General features: G+C 26.3%; 1 protein-coding gene across 1 annotated transcript in view; it reads right to left on the bottom strand.

The window, feature by feature from the left end:
• akt1 (v-akt murine thymoma viral oncogene homolog 1) overlaps window positions 1–24,169 on the bottom strand; it is an 84,057-nt gene that overhangs the window by 5,852 nt on the left and 54,036 nt on the right. Inside the window, exons 5-13 of the mRNA XM_073826540.1 lie at window positions 23,254–23,380; window positions 23,034–23,165; window positions 21,069–21,134; window positions 19,315–19,383; window positions 19,105–19,230; window positions 12,930–13,058; window positions 4,862–5,076; window positions 1,947–2,034; window positions 219–321 (exon numbers count right to left, since the gene is read on the bottom strand). Coding sequence (XP_073682641.1) covers window positions 219–321; window positions 1,947–2,034; window positions 4,862–5,076; window positions 12,930–13,058; window positions 19,105–19,230; window positions 19,315–19,383; window positions 21,069–21,134; window positions 23,034–23,165; window positions 23,254–23,380 — 1,055 coding nt within the window. The remainder of the gene's footprint in view (window positions 1–218; window positions 322–1,946; window positions 2,035–4,861; window positions 5,077–12,929; window positions 13,059–19,104; window positions 19,231–19,314; window positions 19,384–21,068; window positions 21,135–23,033; window positions 23,166–23,253; window positions 23,381–24,169) is intronic.

Genomic DNA, 24,169 nt, shown 5'->3' with positions numbered 1-24,169 from the left:
TTCTTTAAAAACATTACAACTCTTACTGACCCCAAACTTTTGACCGGTAGTGCATATAATTTGAAAAATCGTATTTTTATGTGAAAAAGCTATACACAATGTAAAGTTTTTGTTCTATTTCTAAACTCAGAATCATCAAAAGGCAGCTTTTTCTGTGTTATAAAAGTGTCAAATATGAGGAAATCCCTTGAGAAGATTGTGGTGAGGGCTTTCAGTACCTTGTCCCGGCGGTGTGATGGTGATGTCTTGTCCTGTGAACTCCTCGTCAAAATATCTGGTGTCTGTCTCTGAGGTCACCTGCGGTTTGAACGGAGGAACCAGCTGACAAACACAGAGAAACGGTTAGATGATCCTCATCAAGCATTTACACAACACTTCTGCTCAAACTCAAGTAACACGCTTTTCTTATTTAGATTTTTTGTCTTGTTTCCAGCCAAAATATCTAAAAATTCTTAAATCAAGAAGGATTTTCTAGACGAGTAAAAACTATTGTCTTGTTTTCAGAAAAAAAAAAAACAAGTCAAAATTAAGTGTGTTTTTGCTTAAAACCAAAAAAATGATCTTGTTTTTTGTCTGAAATAAGTTTTTTTGCTTACCCCATTGACGGATTATTTTGCTTGTTCTAAGCAAAAACACTTAATTTTAACTAGTTTTTTCTGAAAACAAGACAATAATTTTCACTTGTCTAGAAAATCCTTCTTGATTTAAGAATTTTTAGATATTTTGGCTGGAAACAAGACAAAAGATCTAAGCAAGAAAAGCATTTTTTGCAGTCTATTGTTTGAAATCCATTCTACTTCCCTAATGTGACATGATTTTATCCATGAAGAATTATTAACAATAAATTTCCAATTCCATTTCATGCCACTAGTCTAATAAATTTAAATTAGCTGTGATTCTGCAAAATGTTCATTATTTAACCAAAATAAGAGGGATCATACAAAATGCATGTTATTGTTTATTTAGTACTGACCTGAATAAGATATTTCACATAAAAGATGTTTACATATAGTCCACAAGAGAAAAAAAAGAGTTGAATTTATAAATAATGACTATAAAAATTGATTCTTAATACTTTTTTTTTTGTTTAGGGATATTTGTTCATGAGTCCCTTGTTTGTCCTGAACACTGTTCTTCAGAAACATCCTTTAGCTCCCACAAATTCTTTGGTTTTCCAGCATTTTGAGATCCATCTTTTGACACTGAGGACAACTGAGGGACTCATATGCAACTATTACAGAAGATCAAACACTCACTGATGCTCCAGAAGGACAAAACATGCATTAAGAGGGTGAAAACTTTTGAACAGAGTAGGGATGTGTAAATTTTTCTTATTTTGCCTAAAGATTATGTTTTTTTCCATTTAGTACTGCCCTTCAGAGGCTACAGAAGATACTTGCAAGTTTCCCAGAAGACAAAATAAGTAAAAATGCAGCTTTTAATGCATGGTTTTTCCTTCTGGAGCATCAGTGAGTGTTTGATCCTTCTGTAATAGTTGCATATGAGTCCCTCAGTTGTCCTCAGTGTGAAAAGATGGATCTCAAAACCATACAGCAATTACTGGAAAGGGTTCAAATACACAAAAACAGAGAAAACCAAAGAATTTGTGGAACCTGAAGGACTTTTCTTTAACTGTTCAGGACAAATGAAAAACTATCACTAAACAAAAAAACCCAGCTGTGGATCATTCAGGTAACAACACAGTATTAAGAATCAAATATATTTGAACTTTTGAGCAGGGTAATTTTTATAAACTCTATTTTCTTTTGTGGACTATATGTAAACATCTGTAATGTGAAATATCTTCTTCAGGTCAGTACTAAATAAACAAGAGCATGCATTTTGTATGATCCCTCTTATTTTGAGAGAAATAAATCAATAAACGTTTGACCTGAACTCTATGACTGCGTGTGTGTTTAGTGTTGTTCTAAAAAAGAAGTGTTTACCTTCTTCTCGTAAACGTCTTGCCACACAATTCCAGTGAAGAATTTGTGCTGCATGATTTCTTTTGCATCATCCGGACCGCCGCCTAACCTGAAAACACACAAAACACACATGATCTCCATTACTGACACATCCACAACTGGAGAAACACCTGAGAACATGCTAAATATCTCAGTAAAGTGTTTTCCAGTACAATCCAGTGTTCAATTCAGATATATTTACTCAATAAGCAAAATGACAAGATGTTAACTCTTGTTTTCTGAAAAATGTACCAATTCAAGCTAGACTTTCTCAAGCCAACCTAAACATATCTAGTTTTAAGTATAATCTCACTTCATTCTGATATATGTGGGTTTTTTTTTTAAATTGAGGTTTACACATCATCTGAAAGCTGATAAATAAGCTTTCCACTTATGTATGGTTTGTTAGGATAAAACAATATTTGGCCGAGATACAATTATTCGAAAATCTGCAATCTGAGGGTGCAAAAAAATCTAAATATTGAGAAAATTGCCTTTAAAGTTGTCCAAATGAAGTTCTTAGCAATGCATATTACTAATCAGAAATGAAGTTTTGATATATTTACGGAAGAACATTTACATAATATCTTCATGGAACATGATCTTTACTGTATATCCTAATGATTTTTGGCATAAAAGAAAAATCGATCATTTTGACCCCTACAAAGTGTTGTTAGCTATTTTTACGAATACACCTGTGCTACTTGAAGGATTAGTTCACTTTCATAACAACAATGCACAGATAATGTACTCACCCCCTTGTCATCCAAGATGTTCATGTCTTTCTTTCCTCAGTTGTAAAGAAATTATGTTTTTTTGAGGAAAACATTTCAGGATTTCTCTCTTTATAATAGATATGGATGGCGCCCCGAAGTTTGAACTTCCGAAATGCAGTTTAAATGCAGCTTCAAAATGCTCTAAACGATCCCAGCCGATGAGGAAGGATCTTATCTAGTGAAACAATCGGTTATTTTCTAAACTAATTGACAATTTATATACTTTTTAACCTCAAATGCTCGTCTTGTCTCATCTCTGTGCAGCGCATGCGAAGTCTGTGTGATTCAGATAAATACAGTTAGGGTACGTCTAAAAACTCCCATCTCGTTTTCTTCCCTAACTTTAAAATCACCTTAAATCGCTGCAAAAGTCCCGACATAGTGTTTACAAAGTGAACATACAAAGAAACTAAAACTCCCTTTACAAAAAAAGGTAAAAACAGCATTATAAGACGATTTTGACATTGAAGACATAAACGAGATGGGAGTTTTTAGACGTACCCTAACTGTATTTACCTCAATCACACTGAGTTTGCATGTGCTGCGCAGAGATGAGACAAGACAAGCATTTGAGGTTAAAAAGTATATAAATTGTCAATTAGTTTAGAAAATAACCGATCGTTTCGCTAGATAAGACCCTTCCTCATCGGCTGGGATCGTTTAGAGCATTTTGAAGCTGCATTTAAAGTGCATTTCGGAAGTTCAAACTTCGGGGCGCCATCCATATCTATTATAAAGAGAGAAATCCTGAAATGTTTTCCTCAAAAAAAAAAACACAACTTCTTTACGACTGAGGAAAGAAAGACATGAACATCTTGGATGACAAGGGGGTGACTACATTCAAGGCTGTAACCAGAGTTCGAAAATTAGTGAGGTCCGAAGTAAGGTGTTAAGAATTGTGCTACAATAACAGCCACAAAAGCACTAATAAGGTCTGTTACCATGGTAAAATTTGCGCGTGTAATTGAAGAGTGTGCACAACCAAGCACAGTATGACTGACAGGACTGGAAAGTTTTTTTTTCTTTTTTTTTTTTTATAGGTGAGGGAATTTTTATTTTATAAGAAGTTATAAAAAATATTTTAGAATTTCACGCACATCTTTCAAAATAATAGTCTAGCGTCAGAAAAAAAACAGAATTAGGTTTGTTGTTTCTTTGACTGCACACTCCACGACCCACTCCAAACGTTTTTGCGACCCAAAAGTTGAGAAACACTTCTTTAATTAATGTTTTTTAACGACTTAAGGTTAACTAAAGAGCATGAGACGTCTTCCTGCTGGCCAGTAGCGTTAACGTTATTTGGCATAGTAGCCTATTTCATTCTTTAACAAACAGATTGGTATGCTATTGTTTTTGATAGTGCTATACATTTATTTCAGATATTAACGATGAACACTGTTTGTCTTACCGATTGTGCTATCTTCCTGTCAGCAATTAAGTTACAGATTGTCTATAAACTTTTTTATGAATACAATGTTGCCAGATTTTGCTACGAAAAACAAGCAATTACAAAAAGAAAGAAAAAGATATCCAAAATAAGTTCAAAGCTTGTGTTTTGTAAATAAGATTAATATATCACTAACGCTAACGTTCAACTTTCCACTTCATACACGTCCCAAAGTGTCACACTAAATTGGAAAAACGAGTCAAAAAACACGTATAATAGGTGGATCTGGCAACAAACGGAACAAACACCGCGCTCTCACTCAACGCGCTCTAAAGCACCGTTCATTGCGTTTAGCTTCTCGCAGCAACATGAATTGCAAACACTCATGTGATATGAGGTGGTTTAAACGGCTAAATAATCATTCAGAGAGCTTAACATTTTATTTTTGAAAAAAAAAAAAAAAAATGGCCGAGGTCCGGACCTCAGTGACCTCATAGCTGGCTACAGCCATAACTACATTATCTGTACATTGTTGTTGTGAAAGTGAACTAATCCTTTAAGACTGGTTTTATAGTCCAGGGTCACATATTTTTCAGAAAACAAGACGTATATCTTGATTGAAGAGTGTTTAGAGATATTTGTACTGGAAATCGCCACAATAATGCAGTGTAAGAACGTCATGTTTGACAGTGCAGTGCGCTGTGCATGCTGGGATACGGTGTTGCTGGGCTGACCGTTGTTTGGGGTCTTTCTTGAGCAGGCCGGACAGCAGGGATTTGGCCTCGGGTGAGAGCGTTCGAGGGAAGCGGATGTCCTCCATCAGGATGAGCTCAAACAGACGCTCGTGATCCTGGTTATAGAACGGCAGACGTCCGCACATCATCTCGTACATCACCACACCCAAACCCCACCAGTCCACCGCTCGCCCGTAGTCGTTGTCTTCCAGCACCTGCACACACACACACACACACACACACACGCTTTATTAGTCCACTATAACACACAGTTTTATCAATACATGATGCTAAACACATTTTTGTTCACAGGCAGCAAATATAGATGAAATGTAGATGCATTTAATTTATGCAGTCAAAATAATTATCAAATCAACTTGAACTCTTGCATATATAATAATTATAATTTTTTTTGTCCAATCAAATGCTCTCTAGAATGAGAATGACTCTCCCCTGAGTTTATTATCAGTCACTGATATACTATATTTTAATATTTTTTCTTTGAATATTTGTCATTTTAATTTTAGCTAAAGTTTTAGTGATTTTTGTTGTGTGCTTACCATTTTTATTATTATTATTGTTTTATTTTAAAAAAGCATATACTTGCTTGAAATAAATAAATATAAGTTTATTTAAGCATTGCGAATCTGTGTTTTTTATTTCATATACAAGCTAAAATATTTTCTGACGCTATTGTTGGGATATTTGTGCTTAAAAACAAGACAAAAATACTAAGTAAAAATGTACTTAAAATAAATAAATAAATATATATTCATTTCAGGTTCATTTACTTTATTTATAGTTTATTTAGTTGTAGTTATTTTAGCACTTTATTTTATTTATTTGAGTTCAAACTAAATGTCGTTGAAAAAAAATACATATTTTTACATTTATTTTTTAACTAATGTAACTATTTTTGTTTCATTTTTAAATATATATTTTAATCTTATTATAATTTGCAGTGTATTATTATAGTTATTAATATTTAATACATAAATATTAATTAATTTAATTAATTATTAAAGTCAAATAATTAATAAAGTCGAAATATCACCAGAATAAAGTCGAAATAATTTGAGAATAAAGTCAAAATATTAAAAGAATTGAGTCAAAATATTATAAGAATAAAGTCTAAATACTACGAGAATAAAGTCAGAATATTATGAGAAAAGACAAAAAATTACAAGAATAAAGTGTAAATAATTTAAGAATAAAGTCAAAATAGTACAAGAATTGAGTCAAAATATTATAAGAATAAAGTCTAAATACTACGAGAATAAAGTCAAAATATTATGAGAATAAAGACAAAATATTACAAGAATAAAGTGTAAATAATTTAAGAATAAAGTCAAAATATTACAAGAACTGAGTAAAAATATTATAAGAATAAAGTCTAAATAATTTAAGAATAAAGCCAAAATATTACAAGAATTTAGTAAAAATATTATAAGAATAAAGTCTAAATACTACTAGAATAAAGTCAAAATATTATGAGAATAAAGTCAAAATATTATAAGAATAAAGTGTAAATAATTTAAGAATAAAGTCAAAATATTACAAGAACTGAGTAAAAATATTATAAGAATAAAGTCTAAATAATTTAAGAATAAAGCCAAAATATTACAAGAATTTAGTAAAAATATTATAAGAATAAAGTCTAAATACTACTAGAATAAAGTCAAAATATTATGAGAATAAAGTCAAAATATTATAAGAATTGAGTCAAAATATTATAAGAATAAAGTCTAAATACTACGAGAATAAAGTAAAAATATTATGAGAATAAAGACAAAATATTACAAGAATAAAGTGTAAATAATTTAAGAATAAAGTCAAAATATTACAAGAATTGAGTCAAAATACTACAAAAATAAAGTTTAAATTTTACAAGAATAAATATTACAGGAATAAAGTTGAAATATTCATTTATGTTGACTATTATGAACCTTAACCAATCTCTGACTAGCATTGTCAGTAGTAAATAGTAGTAAATAGTGGTAAATCACAGTTTCACCGCAATAATGTCAAAAAAAGCCAATTGTGTTTTCAGCCAGTGTTACTCAGTCAGAGTAATGTTAAAAGAAAATCTTTCAGGGAGCTCTCTGATGGTATTAAATGAATGGCGGTGTAATAACGTATGTAATCTGTGTGTGTGTGTGTGTGTGTGTGTGTGTGTGTGTGTTATGGGAATCCTGCAGGGAGAGAATGACTCAGTGGTAAGGTGAAGTCGTGGAGCTGCTAGAGTTACTGAGCGCTGTCTATTTCCAGATCCGCGTCACGTGACTCCGACAGCTGGGCCTGCAGCTGAAGACCAGCACAGCTGTGAAGCTGCCAGGAACCCAGGAGCCGACGCTGGTCTTCAGCTGGACTGAGTAAACAGCAGTAAACACGGCCAAACGGCACAGTGACGCATTTCCATGACACAACCAATAATGGTGTCAACTCAACTCATAAAACCACAACATTAGCGCTCCAAACATCAAACCGCTCACAAACCTCCTGATCAACAACTAAACCAGATGAGCTTTAGTTCATAAACACCATATCTGCTGCTCAAATGAGCAAAACCACTGACTTTTAAATGTTTTAGTTTTAGTTTTTTTTAAATGTCTGTATAGTTTCTTTTATAGTTTTTTTTAATTTCAGTTTATTTTAGTGCTTCAACTTTAATGAAAAATGAGTGTTGCATGTTAAATATATTTAAATATTTTTTTGCGATATATAGTTATTTTTATTTTATTGTTTTGTTATTATTATTTATTTTATATTTTTTATATGTAGTTATTTGTATTGTTTTGTTTTACTATTTTTATTATACATATTTCATATTTCTATATATTATATTGTTTTATTTTATTGTTTTTTTATTTCTGATATATATATATATATATATATATATATATATATATATATATATATATATATATATAGTATTTTTATATATAGTATTTTTTATTTTATTTTTTCACAAATAGTAATTTCTCAACAAAACCAGACTTCTATCAGTCAGACGAGCTTTAGTTCATAAACACCGTATCTGCTGCTCAAATGAACAAAACCACTGACTTTTAAATGTTTTAGTTTAAGTTTTTTTAAATGTCTGTATAGTTTCTTTTATAGCTTTTTTTATTTCAGTTTATTTTAGTGCTTCAACTTTAATGAAAAATTAGTGTTGCATGTTAACTGAAATTAAATATATTTAAATATTTTTTGTGATATATAGTTATTTTTATTTTATTGTTTTGTTATTATTATTTATTTTATATTTTTTATATATAGTTATTTGTATTGTTTTGTTTTACTATTTTTATTATATATATATTATTCATATTTCTATATATTATATTGTTTTATTTTATTGTTTTATTTTTATTTCTGATATATATATATATATATATATATATATATATATATATCAGAAAGAAAAAAATATAAAAATTATATATATATATATATATATATATATATATATATATATATAGTATAAGTATTTTATAGTATATATAAAATATATAGTATTTATATATATATATATATAGTATTTTTATTTTATTTCTTATATATATATATACACACACACACCAAAATATATATTTATTTTTATTGTTTTATTTTATTATTTTTATAATAATTATTTATTATAACCATTATGTAAAAATGGCAATATATTAAAAAATAATTAAATAAAGTATTTTAAAAAATAATAATTAAATTCTTTAATTCAGGAAGTTGCACAGACGGACATATTTTTATAGCTATTATTATTATTATTTATTAATTTTTTTCACAAATAGCAATTTCTCAAAAATTACTATCTAATAAATTATATTATACAGCTTAAAAAACTAGATAGAAATGTATATTCAGTATAGAAATTTCGATTCCTGTCATTTTTTTGTTAAATATCTCCATATAATTTTAATGATTTTTTTTTATTACTTTAGTTATTTTAGAACTTCAAGTTAAACTAAACTAAAATGTTGGTGAAATAAAATAATAAAATAAGTATTTTATTTCCTAATTTAGTTTATTTAATTTTTATTTCATTTCAAGTCAGTTTTTTTAGTTTGAGTTTTAGTTTTGTAATTTGTAGTCTTCTAATTACCAATAATAACCCTGATTTTTAAATAAAAATGGTTGAGGTACCAAATTAATATAAGAAATTTGATGTAGATTCACATTTTTTTTTCTTTTTTAGCTCTAAAATGAATCTAGTTAGTCTTATTAGAGATGATGTTAATCTGCAGTATCTAAGCCATCATTCCAGCATCAGTGAGCAGCACATCTCAGCGTCATCATCTGATTTGTGTTCCTGCTGTCCAGAGTCTGGTGTGAATGTAAAAGGCGTTCTGGCCGGCAGCAGCATTCCTGAGCTCCACACGCACAACAGGCTCATTGTTTACAGCGGAACAACCTGTAACGCGGCCCGGGACCCGCTCCAGAGGGGCCACCCGTCGCCATGGCAACACCCCCGTCTCTCGGCCCGGGCCTTGTTGTCATGTCAACATGGGGATTGAAGAGAGAGAGAGGGACAGGTGACACGGGACGTCCCACATCAGCGATTCAGCTCTGCTTTCTCAATGTGCTGCGTTGTTCTTTTGCATGCATTGTTTTTTAGCATGCATAAATATAATTATTTTTATGTATAAATATTTTTTTAATATACACATGCATATGATGTAAATGTGCATTTGTCTATATAAATATTTTTAAATATATGTATAACATTTTAGTCAGCTATTTTAAATAATACTAATATCATTAATAATAACAAAAAGTAATATAAAAATAATCTAAATTAAATTAATATATGCCCTATTTTTATTTTAAACAATACAAATATTATGTACAATGAAAACAATATAAAGTTATTACATAAAATGTACCACATTAAATGTTTACTTAAAAAAAAAAAAAAAAAAAAAAATTATATATATATATATTACACCTTATACTAATATTATTTACTTTTATATGTATGTCCTATGCTGCTCTTTTTCATTTAGTATTTTGGTAAAAAAAAAAATTAAATACATATATATATATATATACACACACACACATATATATATATATATATATATATATAATTTTACATAAATTTAGTCTTACTGTAATTTTAAATAATTCTAATATTATTAATAATAACAAAAATAATCAAATGAAAACAATATACATACACATTAAATGTTTTATTTTTATTTAAAAAAATATTATATATAACATTATTATATATTTACTTTTATTTTTATATTTATGTCCTTTTTATGTATTTTATTTTCTATAGAAATTAGTCTTATTGTTATTTATAATAAATAATAATAATAATAATAATAATAATAATAATAATAATAATAAAATTGAAAGCAAAAAAAAAGTATTTAAAATATAAAAATATTACATTATTCCATTATTTCCAAACTTTTTTTGGATGAACAATATTCACATTAAGTTAATATTTGAAAATTTTAGCAACACATTTTTACATTTAATATAAGTTTAAATAATAAATTATTATTATTATTTAGATTTTTTTTGAAGTCTTAAACTAGGCTTTGTGAGTTAGATGAGAGTGTAATAATTAATTAAAATATGTATACACAAAATTCAAAATGAAATCTAAAAAAGAAACTGTGAACATTCAAATGTGTTATTGAACTGAACTTAATTTTTATTAATAGATTATATTAATATTAAAAATTTAACTATTTAAATTATTAATTATTTCAATTATTACTTACATTTTTTTTTTTACATTTGACATTTTTATGATTTAATTAATACCTTTTTATAATCTCACAAACCTGCAGTTCTGCTTTCAGCATCCAGTATCAGGAAAAGATACAGTAAGATATCTCCAAATTATATCAAAAATCATTTTTAAATAAAACTAGCTACTACATACTAACCCTAAACTCTAAAACTGAACCTTTTCTGCAATTTTACAACAATAAAAGTTTTTTTTTTTTTGTTGCAAAAAAACATGCACGCATGCAGTGTCCAGCAGAGGGCAGAGTGCAGCTCAGTTCGGGCCCCGTTGTCCCCTGATCTCATGTGTTGTCGTGGGCAGCTGTGGGCGTCAGCTGGAGCACCGGTGGCCCTTCTGCTTTACCGGGACGGAGGCTCACGTTTCCCACAGCTCTGCCAAGACCAAGCCCACACAACCCAAAACGGTGGGCTAAAAACAACAACAACGCCCTCTCATCTCACCCTCATGTCAAACCTGCACAACAATCACTGTCAGCGCTCCTGAACGCACACACACACACACACACACACACACACACACACACACACACACACACACACACACACACAGTATTAAAGCTTCTTCAATGCTTCTGTGCAGCACTAGAGACATTCACACAACCATTTCTCACTGTACAAGTAAAGCAAAGGTCATTTTTCAACACCAAAATTCATTTTTAAATTAAACAAAATATATTTTAGCATAATAATAAAACTAAATTTAGTTTTTATATTTTATATGTATTAATTAATATTTAAAACTAATATTTAAATGTATTACACTTTCATTTTACTTCATTAATAATAATAACAAAAATACAACTAAAAAATGTAGAATAAAAATAATAAAACTAAAAAAAATCTATAAATAAAAAAAATAAAAAATAAAATGAAAGCGTGTAATATATTTAAATATTAATTTTACATATTAATACATATAAAATATTACGTTTTTTTAGTTTTAATATTTTTGTTATTATCATTAATAACTATAATTATACTAAAATATATATATAAAATATATTAAAAACAATTTTTTTAACAATTAAAAAGTGTGTAATACATTTAAAAATAAATAATTTTTTATTTACATTTTTTGTTTTATTACTTTTATTCTACATTTTTTAAATAAAATGAAGGTGTGTAATACATTTAAATATTAGTTTTAAATATTAATTAATACATATAAAATATTACTTTTTTAGTTTTATTATTTTTGGTATTATAATTAATAATAACAATATTTATAAGTCTAAAATATATATAAAATATACAAAAACAATTATTTTTTTCACAATTTAACAATTAAAAGTAAAAAGTGTGTAATACATTTAAAATATTTTTTTATTTATAATATTTTGTTTTTTATGGTTTAATATTTTTTTATAAAATGAAAGTGTGTAATACATTGAAATATTAGTTTAAATCTTAATTAATACATAAAAAATATTATATGTTATATAAAATATTTTTTATCCTTATTATTATTATACTAAAATATATTTTTTTACATTTAAAAGACATTTATACATGCTGAAAAATAATAGCAGAATACAAATTAAAATATATATAAAATATATAGACAAAATTAAAAATATTTTTATATAGAAAAGTGTAATACAAATAAAAATAGATTTTAAATGCATTATTCACTTTTACATTTTATTTCTAAAATTTATTTTTTCATATGATATATATATTTTAGAAGTATAAATATTGTTAGTAATAATAACAAAAACCTATAATTAAAAAAAATAATAATAATAATACATAAAATTAAAAAATACAAATAAAAATGTATTTATTTTAAATGTATAACTTTTTTATTTTTATATTTTTTCATATTTAATTAGATTTTAGATGTATAAGTATTGTTATTAATAATAATAATAATAATAATAACAACAATAATACAAATGAAATTATTTAAAACATTTTACACTTCATTTTTTAAAAAGGTTTATATTTGCCATCCCATAAATATATATTTTTTTACATCAAAAAATTAAAATATAATAAAATATTTTTTTATTTCTCTGTTATTTTTTAAAATATATTATTATATTATAAATAATAATAGTAATAAAAGATTAGATATTTTAATTCACAGCCTGCATGTCAGAGTGATGCGAACATACAAGTGTGTTGTTGAATTATTAAAATATTGACATAAAATCTCAGTGAATATTTCAGGTCACAGGGGTTCGGCTGATGAAGTAATTTGTGAATCACTGCATTGGAGATTAAAGAGGTTCTTAAAGTTTCCTGAAAGGTTTTTCAGATCAGTATACTGTAGCACTTCTGTGAGGGTTTTTCTCACCTCAGGAGCCAGATACTCTGGAGTCCCACAGAAGGTCTTCATGGTGGCTCCGTCTGTGATTCCCTCTTTACACAAACCGAAATCAGTGATCTTTATGTGACCGTCTTTATCCAGCATCAGGTTCTCCAGCTGAGAGACACAACAATACAGACAGAAAACATTAAACCTGTGACCATCTGATCATCAAATAAGGGTTTTTACTACAGAACACAACAGTGACTGTCACATTTCATCATATTCATGAACAAAAAAATAAAAAATATAAATATACAAATTGTAAATTGGTAAAAACATATGGAAAAAGCCAATAATACATAAATAAATAAAAAGTAAATAAATACAGTCAGTAAATAAAATTGTAATATATATATAAAATAAATGTCGATAAATAGTAAAAAAGCATCAAACTAAATGAAAAATAAATTATTAAATAACTTTTAATAAATATAATAATATAAAATATTTGTAATATTGTAATGACATCCCGTAATTCAATTTCATTAAATTTTTTTATTTAAAAAACATATTTTTAATATAAGATATTTTTAGTCCTAAAAATACTATTATTGTTATTAATAGCAAAAAGTAAACCAATAAATAAAAAGGTAAATAAATAAACATACAAATTAAAATAAATAATTTTACTAATACACAAATAGTAAAAAGTAAATAGTTAAAAAAGCAAAAATGCAATAATATATAAATAAATAAAAAGTAAATAAATAAGTATACAAAAAAGCTAATAAAACTGAATAAAAATCGTAAAAGGCAAATAAATAAAAAATTAATTATTAAATAAATCAAAAGGTAAATAATTAAATAAAATGTACTAATAAATTAATTATAATTAATTAATAAAATTATAAGTAATTAATAAATAACAAATAAAAAGCAAATAAATAAAAAAGTAACTAAATGAAAAAGCTAATAAATAAAAAGTAAATAAAATATAAATAAATAAATAAACATTTTAAAATCAAAGTCTTAACATTATTTCAATTAATACACATATAAAATAGTCTAATAGTATATATAATATATATAATAGTATATATATATATATATATATATATATAAATAATATGTATATATATATATAAATGTAAAAAAATATACAAAATTAGTATAATAAATTAATATAAATTAGAGGTCGACCGATATTGGTTTTTACCGATACCGATAGCTAGGTTGGACCACGCTGGCCGATACCGATTAATTAACCGATAGTTTTTGAAAATGGATATTGAAGGCCAACTAAAATAGTGCTCTACTATTTAAAAAAATAAATACTAAACCATACTTTGTAAATGAATAAAAATATTAATATTAATTATAAATTGATCATTAAAGTTATTTCACAGTTCATTAATGTTAACAAAATGAACTTCGAAATTTAACAATATATCAGTAAATGTTGAAATTAACACTCTAACAAGGAACAACACTTCTATTCTACAGCTTTCATCAATCTTAGTTGATGTTACAAATGGGCTCATTGTAAAGGGGTGGGAATCTTTAAATTTTAACATTTTTTTTATTATATAAGCAGGCTGCTTTTTAAAATAATTACTTATTTAAAATTAGTGTTCTTTAAGTGTCGGCAAGTTTACAGAAATAGTTTTTTTTCTTTTTCGTTTGATTATTACTGATGAGATCAGACAGAGGCAGCTTTAACAGGCTGCATTCAAACGAATGCACAGATCTATTTCGATGTATCAGATGTTTTGTCCTGCTCTGAAAACATAACTGACTGTGTGTACATCAGTTTCGTATAAAAGTATTTGAAAATCCAAGTGCATTAACTGCATCTGCAATCAAGCTTTTTAGGACGAACAAACACAAAGAGCAATTGAAAGTCTGTCAGTGCATCTAATAGTACTGCATTATAAACGGCAGAAATGAAGGCACATGTAAAGTCAAAAACTGCGATTGATAGCTCACACTGTCAAACAATACACACTTAGCTCACTGTGGAAATTCTGTGCAATGAAGCCAGCCGCGTTTCTGGCGCGCACGCGTGCCATATGCGGGAAAAACACACGCTCATTGAAGAGAGGATTGAGGTGCGTCGGAGAATCTATTTTTCACCCACCCTTTAATGAAACCGAACAAAAGTGCAGCGCTGTGTTGCGCGGACAACTTGCAGGTATCACACACACATACAGGACGCGTTGTATAGTTAAAGCATAAATCTAAAACAGTTTATTTAATCACCAAACGGGCAAATGTTTACTTCAAGAATGATCAAAAAAGCGGCAAAGGTTAGTTTAAACATGAAACGGAAAGAGAAAGTGCGATCTATATTGCAGCCATTTCAGAAACAATTTCTTTTCTGTTTTACATTTATGTTAAAATATTATTTGTTTTTGTTTTGTTTCAGTTTAATATGTTAATTACGAAAGAAGTTTGTGTAATTTGTAAATGTCATAAAGGACGTGGTATGAATTGGACGGCAATACGCCAGGAGAATTGGAGAGGGTCAGACACAATTTTTGACAACTTCGTACGTTTTTATTTGTGGAAAATCCCTTCTTTAACGAATTTCGTTTTGTATTATTTTTATCTTAATTTTTAATAGATATTTTTGTTGATCAGTTATTAAAATCAAATAGGAACAGGAAAATGGCATTGTGAAATAAAGTGCGTAACAAGATGCAAACTCACCATGCTTTAACGGCCTGAAGAAAAGGCTAAAACATAAATTATAGCTCTGTATTAAGCATACAGACTTAATTAGAGCTACAGAAATACAAATAGTTTGCTTAAATGCACAATACTCAATTTTCCAGCACAGGGTCAAGTCTTTATGAACGATGTAGGAAAGATGTGTAATGTAAAACTATGGCGCGCTGTGACTGATTTTGTCGGCTGAATGAACACAGTTTACTTTCTCATGTCTTTACACCTGCAACTTTGCTGGCTAAGAATATAAACAGCTGGATATAAATCAATACAAATATATGGTAACAATCCTGGCATTAAACATTGGTCTAGGGCTTAACCTCTCATACTCCATGACAGCGGAGCGTGAGCCGCTTCAGCAAAGAACGCAACCCGGAAAAACTATCGGCAAGGATTTTTGCCGATAACCGATAGTTCGGCCAATCAACTATCGGTGCCGATTAATCGGCAAAACCGATACATCGGTCGACCTCTAATATAAATAAAGAAATAAATTTAAAAGCCAATGAAAATGTAACTAACAAAATTTATATACAATTATATAAGTAAAAAGAGCTAATAAAATAAATAAAAAATAGTAAAAAAAACTATTATATAAAATATATAAAATTAATTAAAAAATAACAAATAAATAAATTATTTAAACTAAATAAAAACAAGTTAATAGAAAAAAGGAAATAAATAACTAACCAGTAAATATATAAAATAAATAAATAAAAAGTATATAAAAAAATAATTTTAAAAAACAAAGTCTTACTGTTATTTCAATTAATACAGATAAAAAAATAGTATAATACAAATATATAAATAGAAAAAAATACAACAAAATAATTATAATAAATATTAATTGAATAAATAAATACATTAAAAAGCCAATAAGAATGTAGCTAAATTTATATACAATTATATAAGTAAAAAAAAGTTAATAAAATTTATTAAAAAATTGTACAAAACATAAATGAAAACAAATTATTAAAAAGCTAATGAAAAAAATAAGTAAATAAAACCAAATAAATTTTTTAACTAAATACAAACAAAAGTTAATAGAAAAAAGCAAATTGAAAAGGAAATAAATAACAAAAGTAAATAAAACATAAATTATAAAAAAAGCTAACGTTAACTTTAAAGTAAATAAAAACATAAGTTAACAGAAAAAAAAAACAACTTAAAAAGGAAATAAATAAATAACAAAAGTAAATGGATAAAAAGTAAACATACAATTTAAAATAAATAAATGGTATTAACGTAAAATGTATGCAAGTAAGTATATTTTGCATTTAAAGCATATATCATCACTTAACTTCCAAATTCATGTTTGGTCTTGAATTATTTACTAAAACACTCAATTGTCAATGATTTTCTGGTCTGGTTTGTGTTCGTGATATGAAAGTGTATAAAATGTAAAAAAATTAAACCCAATTCAACACAGCAACCCAGCTCAAATGAACCTGATTTCAAATTAAGTGTGTGTGTGTGTGTGTGTGTGTGTGTGTGTGTGTGTGTGTGTGTGTGTGTGTGTGTGTGTGTGTGTGTGTGTGTGTGTGTGTGTGTGTGTGTGTGTGTGTGTGTGTGTGTGTGTGAGGGGTTTAATATCAGCACGTCTCACAGTCACCTGGCAGCTGTATCTCACACACACACACACACACACACACACACACACACACACACACACACACACACACACGTGGCCAGCGGCTCAGGAACGCAGTCAGCACAAACGGGTGTCCTGCTACAGCGGCACTTTCCCATGAACCTGAGCGCCTCCGAAACACAGACAAAGCAAAGCACCGCTTCTGCTGACCTACACCTTCATCTTCATCTTCATCATCATCATCATCATCAACACACACTCTCACATCATCAATGCACTTTACGGACTGCACACACACCTGTGATTACATATTAATGCACCAACTCTGTCAGATATAATTACATTAAATAGATGATAGAATAGTTAATTGTGATTATTTTTATTAATAAATGCATTTATTTATTGAACCCAGACTATTTAAACAAAGCTGTGCTAAAGCTGCTGGAAGAACACACGTTTAAAATGTTACACTAAATACAGATCTTTTTTGTTTGTTTTGTATTAAGGCATTATTTTTCATCCTGTATGAATATGTTTCATATAAAATAATATTTAACAATTAATTTAAATTATTACATTACAAAAATTATTTTTTAGTCTTACTGCAATGAATAAACTAATAATAATAATAATAATAATAATAATACCAACAACAAAATAATTATATTTTTATGACAAAAATATCTTATTTAAAATAAAATGTATCACACCAAATACTAAAAAAGCAAAGTCTTATTTTTATTTCAAATAATACACATATAAATAAGTATAACTATTTAATAAATTAATAATAGAAATACAAATTATATTTTTATGTATATACATTAAAAAGAAATTATAAAAACATAAATAATAATTTATAAGATTCATAAATGTTATAATTAATATTATTATATTTTTTTTACATTTATTTTTATGACATTTTAACATTTCACCTCATTTGAATGCTTTAGAAAACATAAAATAGAATTTTTAAACATTTATTTACATTAAAATGCATAAAAAAAATGCATTTATTAGTGTCATAGTTAGCTAAAATCCAGTCTTAAATCTAAAATTCTTACTGTTATTTAAAATAATACATATAGAAATATGTATAATGATATATATATATATATATATATATATATACTGCATATAAATTAATATGAAATTAAAAGTAATTGGAAATAATTATACAAATTATAAATAATACATTATAATATTTATATATATTGCATTAACATTATTATTTTTTACAATTATTTTTATGGCATTTCAGCACATTTCACCTCATTAGAATGCTTTAAGAATCATACAATTTATTTTTTATAATTAATTTACAGTGATTAAAAATACATTTATTAATGTCATATTTTGATAAAATGCAGTAAAAAAATGTCAAAAATTAATACAAGTCTTACTGTTATTTCAAATAATACACATGTAAGTATAACTATTTATAAATTATAAATTCTATTAATAAATAAATACAGCTTTAATATTATGATATTATTTTAATTTATATTATTTTAAATTTATTTTTATTTTATTTATTTATATTTTGACATTTTAGCACAGTTCATCTCATTAAAATGCTTAAATAAAAAATAATAATAATAATAATTAAATATTAAATTAAAATTAAATTAATTAAAAAAAATAAATTAACATTTGTTTTACACTGATTACAATACATTAAAAAAAATATAATATATTAGTGTCATATTTTGCTCACTACAATTTGAGAGTAAAATGTGCAACTGTTATTAGAGTAATGCATGTGAAACATGACCTGCATGTGTTTTTGTGAGATTCGTCTGTAAGTAACTTGCGTAATAATGAAGTAACTGGTTTATTAGTGATGAAATGCTGCTATATTTGTGAAACTACAACACTGATGTGAACAGATGAGCTCCTGACCTTCAGGTCCCTGTAGACCACGTTTCGCTCTGAATGCAGGTAATCCAGCGCAGACACGATCTCGGCTCCGTAAAAACGTGCGCGATCCTCCGTGAAAACACGATCCCGTGACAAGTGGAAGAAAAGCTGTGGAGAAAAAACAGCGCTGAAGCATTAAAGCGTCGAATTAATGGAAATCATCTTTTGGAGTTCGTCTGATGAGATCCTCACCTCTCCTCCGTTTGCATACTCCATCACGAAACACAAACGGTCGTGGGTTTGGAAAGAGTACTTCAGACCCTAAACAAATACAAAAAAAAAAACATGCTTTAAATAATCATAATAAGAATAATAATACCAAATATGATGAAGACATTTAATAATTCAATTCAAAGAAATACAATGCATTAAATAATAATTAAAATATATAATGATACAATAATAATATTGTATATATGTATATATATATATATATATATATATATATATATATATATATATATATATATATATAAAAGCACATTTATTTTTATGAAAAAAAAATAATGAGACTTTTAAAAAAAATAATAATTTCAAATGTATTTTCATAAGCAAATTTATTTTTATGAGAAAATAATAAAATAAAATAAAAAAAATACAGAGAATTAAAAAAATATATATTTTTTTTAGAAATTTGTAAAATATACTTACTAATTTAATGGCTAAAATATATTTTAGTAATTTAAATAATTATATATATATATGTATGTATATATATATATATATATATATATAAAAGCACATTTATTATAAGAAAAAAAAAGAAAATACTGAGAAAAATATATTTTTTTACAAATGTAATGCCTAAAGTATATTTTAGTAATTAAAATAAATAACTTACGCAATCTAATTACAATTTATTAAAAAAATAATAAAATTATAATTTTTTGAGCTGTGTGAAATCCATTTTATTTTTTCTCAAATTCTGTTTTATTGTCCCTATATTCTATGTTTTCCGTTTTAATTTTTTAAAGATTGTTTTAATGGTTTAATTATGTTTTCAATCATCATAAAGCATGTCTAGTCAACTAAATTCATATAGCTTTAACAATTTAATCATTTATAAAAAAAATTTACATTAATAGAGACCTATGAAATGTTGGATTTTTTCATAAATTCTGTGTTGTCTGTTTTAATTTTTCAGAAAAAAAGCATGGTAATCAAATGAATGCATACAAAATTAACACAAATAATTAAGCTTTTAAAATGAAACCAAATAAAAATGAACAATTCCTTTTATTTAAAAAATATATTTTTTATGACATTTTAGCACATTTCACCTCAAAATGCTTTAAAAAACATAGAATGTAATTTTAACACTTAATTTACAGTTATTAAAATACATAAAAATACATTTATCAGTTTCATATTATGCTATAATGCAGTAAAAATTAGTGTCAAAAATTACTCAAAGTCTTACTGTTATTTCAAATAATATAATTTAAACAAAAAAGTATGTGTGTGTGTGTATATATATATATATATATAAAATTTATTTTTCTGAGAAAATAAGAAAATGCATTTTTCCCCCATCAGCAAATATTTGTTCTTGATTTAAGCATAAACTCACTTCATTTTCATACATTTTTAGGAAATAAAATGTTAACATATAATTTTGGATCTCAAGTAAATGTATCCTGATTTACATAAACATTTTGAGGAAGAAATGTACTTTTATTAAAGGAACTGCTTTGCAGCAAAGGACTTTTATTATCTAAAAAATAAATAAGGAAGTTTGATAGCGTAAGCTTCCTCTCTGATTTTATCTCTGCTCCACATCTGCAAAAATGACTTGTTTGGCGTAAATAAACCTGTTTAAAACCCATTTTAACATCAGTCGTCTGAGACACCAATCTGAAACATCTGACCCACTTCTGCTGAAGGAAAAGGAAGCACACAGTGTGGATGATAGACAGACAGAGGAGAGGAAGAGGAGGGTCTCTCACCGTGAGGAAGGGGTGTTTGGAGTTCTGCAGCACACGGTTCTCTGTGAGTGTGTGAGCCACTTCATCCTGAAACACACAAGACACACACAGACACACGTTCTTTACTCATAAAATCACACAAATGTAAGTCTGATCAAACATGTGGCACCAATAAAAACTTCTGGATCGACTTTAAACATTTACTGGATGAGTTTAGAAGCATAATATACAAGCAATATATTTTCTTCACTTTCCATTTTGAATAATGCATCAAAAACTACATTCAAATGCTTGCTTTTAGTTTCAGTTTTAAATAATTCAGGGTTCTTGTTTGTATTATTTTTTTATTTAATTTTTTACTATTTTTTTATTTTTATTCAATTTGTCTTTTTTTATTCAAATGTATCAAAATACATTTGAAAACCTTTTTTTTATTTAATAAAAAAATTTAACCCCAAAATTCAGGGTTTCATTTAACTTTTTGTGTCTCAGTTTAATGTTTTTTCAGTGGTAATATTTAGATATTAATATTTTTGTTAGTTTATTATATTGTTTTTTATTTTTTTTGGTAAATATATTAAAAAAACACATTTAACTTTTAGGGCACTATGAAAACTTTTCCCAAATTGAATTTGTTTTTCTGGATTCAATTTGTTTCCCCCTGTATTTATTTAATTTTTTTTTTACAATTTTAATGGTAATGGGTATACAATGTAACATTTTTAGGTAAAAAAAAATATTAATTTTAGGGCCCTATGAAATACGTAATCTTATTATAAATTCATTTTATTTTGTTTTAACTAAAATTTTTCTATTTTAATGGAAAATTTTATTTTTACCAATTTAACGGTTAAAGTATATTTTAGTAATGATAAAGCATGCCCTAATAATTGAAACTTACAAAGTTAACAACGACTGGTTAAATGTTAAATAAAAATATATCGAACTTTTTTTGTGTCTAAGTTAAATGTTTCTGCCAGTGTTATTTTAATATCATTGATGTACTATTATAATTTTATATATATATATATATATATATATATATATATATATATATATATATATATATATATATATATATATATATATATAATATATATATATATATATATATCTGTTTTCATTGGAATTTTGTTTAAAGTTTCAGCGATTTTGTGATTTTTTTTTTTTTTGCTATGTTTATTAGTTTGTTATATAGTTTTTTTGTTTAATGTTTAACAAAAATTAAATTTTTATGTATAAAAATTAGACTGAATTTGTTAAAAATAAATAAATAAAACAGATTTCATAGTGTCAGAAAAAGTTAAATATATATATTTTATTTAACTTTTTATGACACTATGAAATCTGTTTTATTTATTTATTTTTAACAAATTCAGTCTAATTTTTTCCCAAATTCAATATATATTTTTTCCTGGATTCAGATTTTTTTCCTGCATTTGAATTGAATTTTTTTTAACAACAGGTAAATTTGTGTTACATTTAAACAGTTTTTTAAGTAAAAAAATTACATTTCCAAAATCCAAATTCTGTATTTTCTTCCCTATATTCTGTTTTCTGTTTTAATTTTTTAAAGATTCTGTATGAAGTAAGTTTTCAATAATCAAAAATCACATCTAATCAACTGAATTCATATAACTTTAACAATTTATAAACATTTTTACAATTTAATGGATTTAAATTTTAATACTTTTTTTATTTTAATATTATTTTAATATGTAATATTTTAATATAATTGTATTGACATAAAAAAACTGCATGCAAATTTTACAATTTAATTAATCTTTTTTCATTCAAATCAAAATAAAATTTACAAACAACTACTTTTATTTTTGAGCAATCCCTTCAATATTTGACAACATTATTTTTAAAACCTGAAAGAGATGCATTCAGAAGATCTTTAAGACCAGGGCATACAAAATTGTACTCAAAATAAGTACATAAACACGTTTAATATTTTTCATATTTTTTCCAGCTGTTACTCACTTTGGCTACAATCACTTCTTTCTTGAGGATCTTCATGGCGTAATATTTTCCCGTTGCTTTTTCCTTCACCAGAATCACCTTCCCAAAAGTGCCTTTTCCCAGCAGTTTGAGGTATTCAAAGTCATGCATAGTCTGAAACACACATCAGCCGTTCAGAATACAAAGAAATGCTATTTGATATTAATATTTGATCATTTCAAATAGCATCTGTTTTCTTTACCACTTTGTGCCGGGGTTTGGTCAGAAACATCTCCATGTCCATGTGGTCTGGAGACGCGTCCATCATCTCCTCCTCTTGTTTCTGCAGACTGTCGGCCACAGTCTGGATGGCTTTGGTCCATTCCTCCCTACAAAACACAAACATGCAAACCAATGCTTCTTGTACTGCAAATATTGTTGGGGTTTATGACAAACTGCTTGTGATGTTTCTTTGTAAATTGCTTGGATATTATTACACTAATGAAAAACTTTCATCTGATTTTAATTAACAACAGCACTGTACAAAAAAAATGTTTTAAGAAGTTGTTTCAACTTAAAATAATTTGTTACCCCGCTGACTTAATGTTTTTTAGTTTAGTCAACTTGAAATTTTAAGTAGAAACAACTTAAAATAAATACATTTCCAAGGAGTACACCTACACCTAATTTATTTCAGGTTTATTTTAGTTTATTTAAATGTGTATATTTTTACTTTTTTTTTTTTTTTTTGCTTTTACTAATTAAAAAAAAATAATATTTATTAAATTTAAATTCTTTTTTTTAATTTTCAACAAATGCATGATTTTTTTAATTTAAGTGTGTGTGTATATATATATATATATATAATTACTTTAAATGTGCATACTTTTTATTTTATCTTTATTAAATTTATTTTATCTTTTTTTCTATATTTAAGTTAATAGGAAATCAAAGATTTTTTTAAAAAGTGCATGAAGTTTCCAATTATATTTATTTAAATGTGTATATATTTACATATTATTTATTTTATTTACTTATTTTATTTCAATCAAATGAATTATATTAAAGTTCCAAAATATATATTTTTTAATTTTCAACAAATGCATGATTTTTCTAATTTAATTGTGTATATATAAATAAGTCTTTTAAATATGTATACTTTTTTGTCATTTATCTAT

Source organism: Garra rufa, chromosome 21 (assembly GCF_049309525.1).
Source record: "Garra rufa chromosome 21, GarRuf1.0, whole genome shotgun sequence".
NCBI classification, from domain to species: Eukaryota; Metazoa; Chordata; class Actinopteri; order Cypriniformes; family Cyprinidae; genus Garra; species Garra rufa.
Note: the sequence above shows the minus strand (reverse complement) of the source record. Positions and strands in the feature narration are given on the sequence as shown.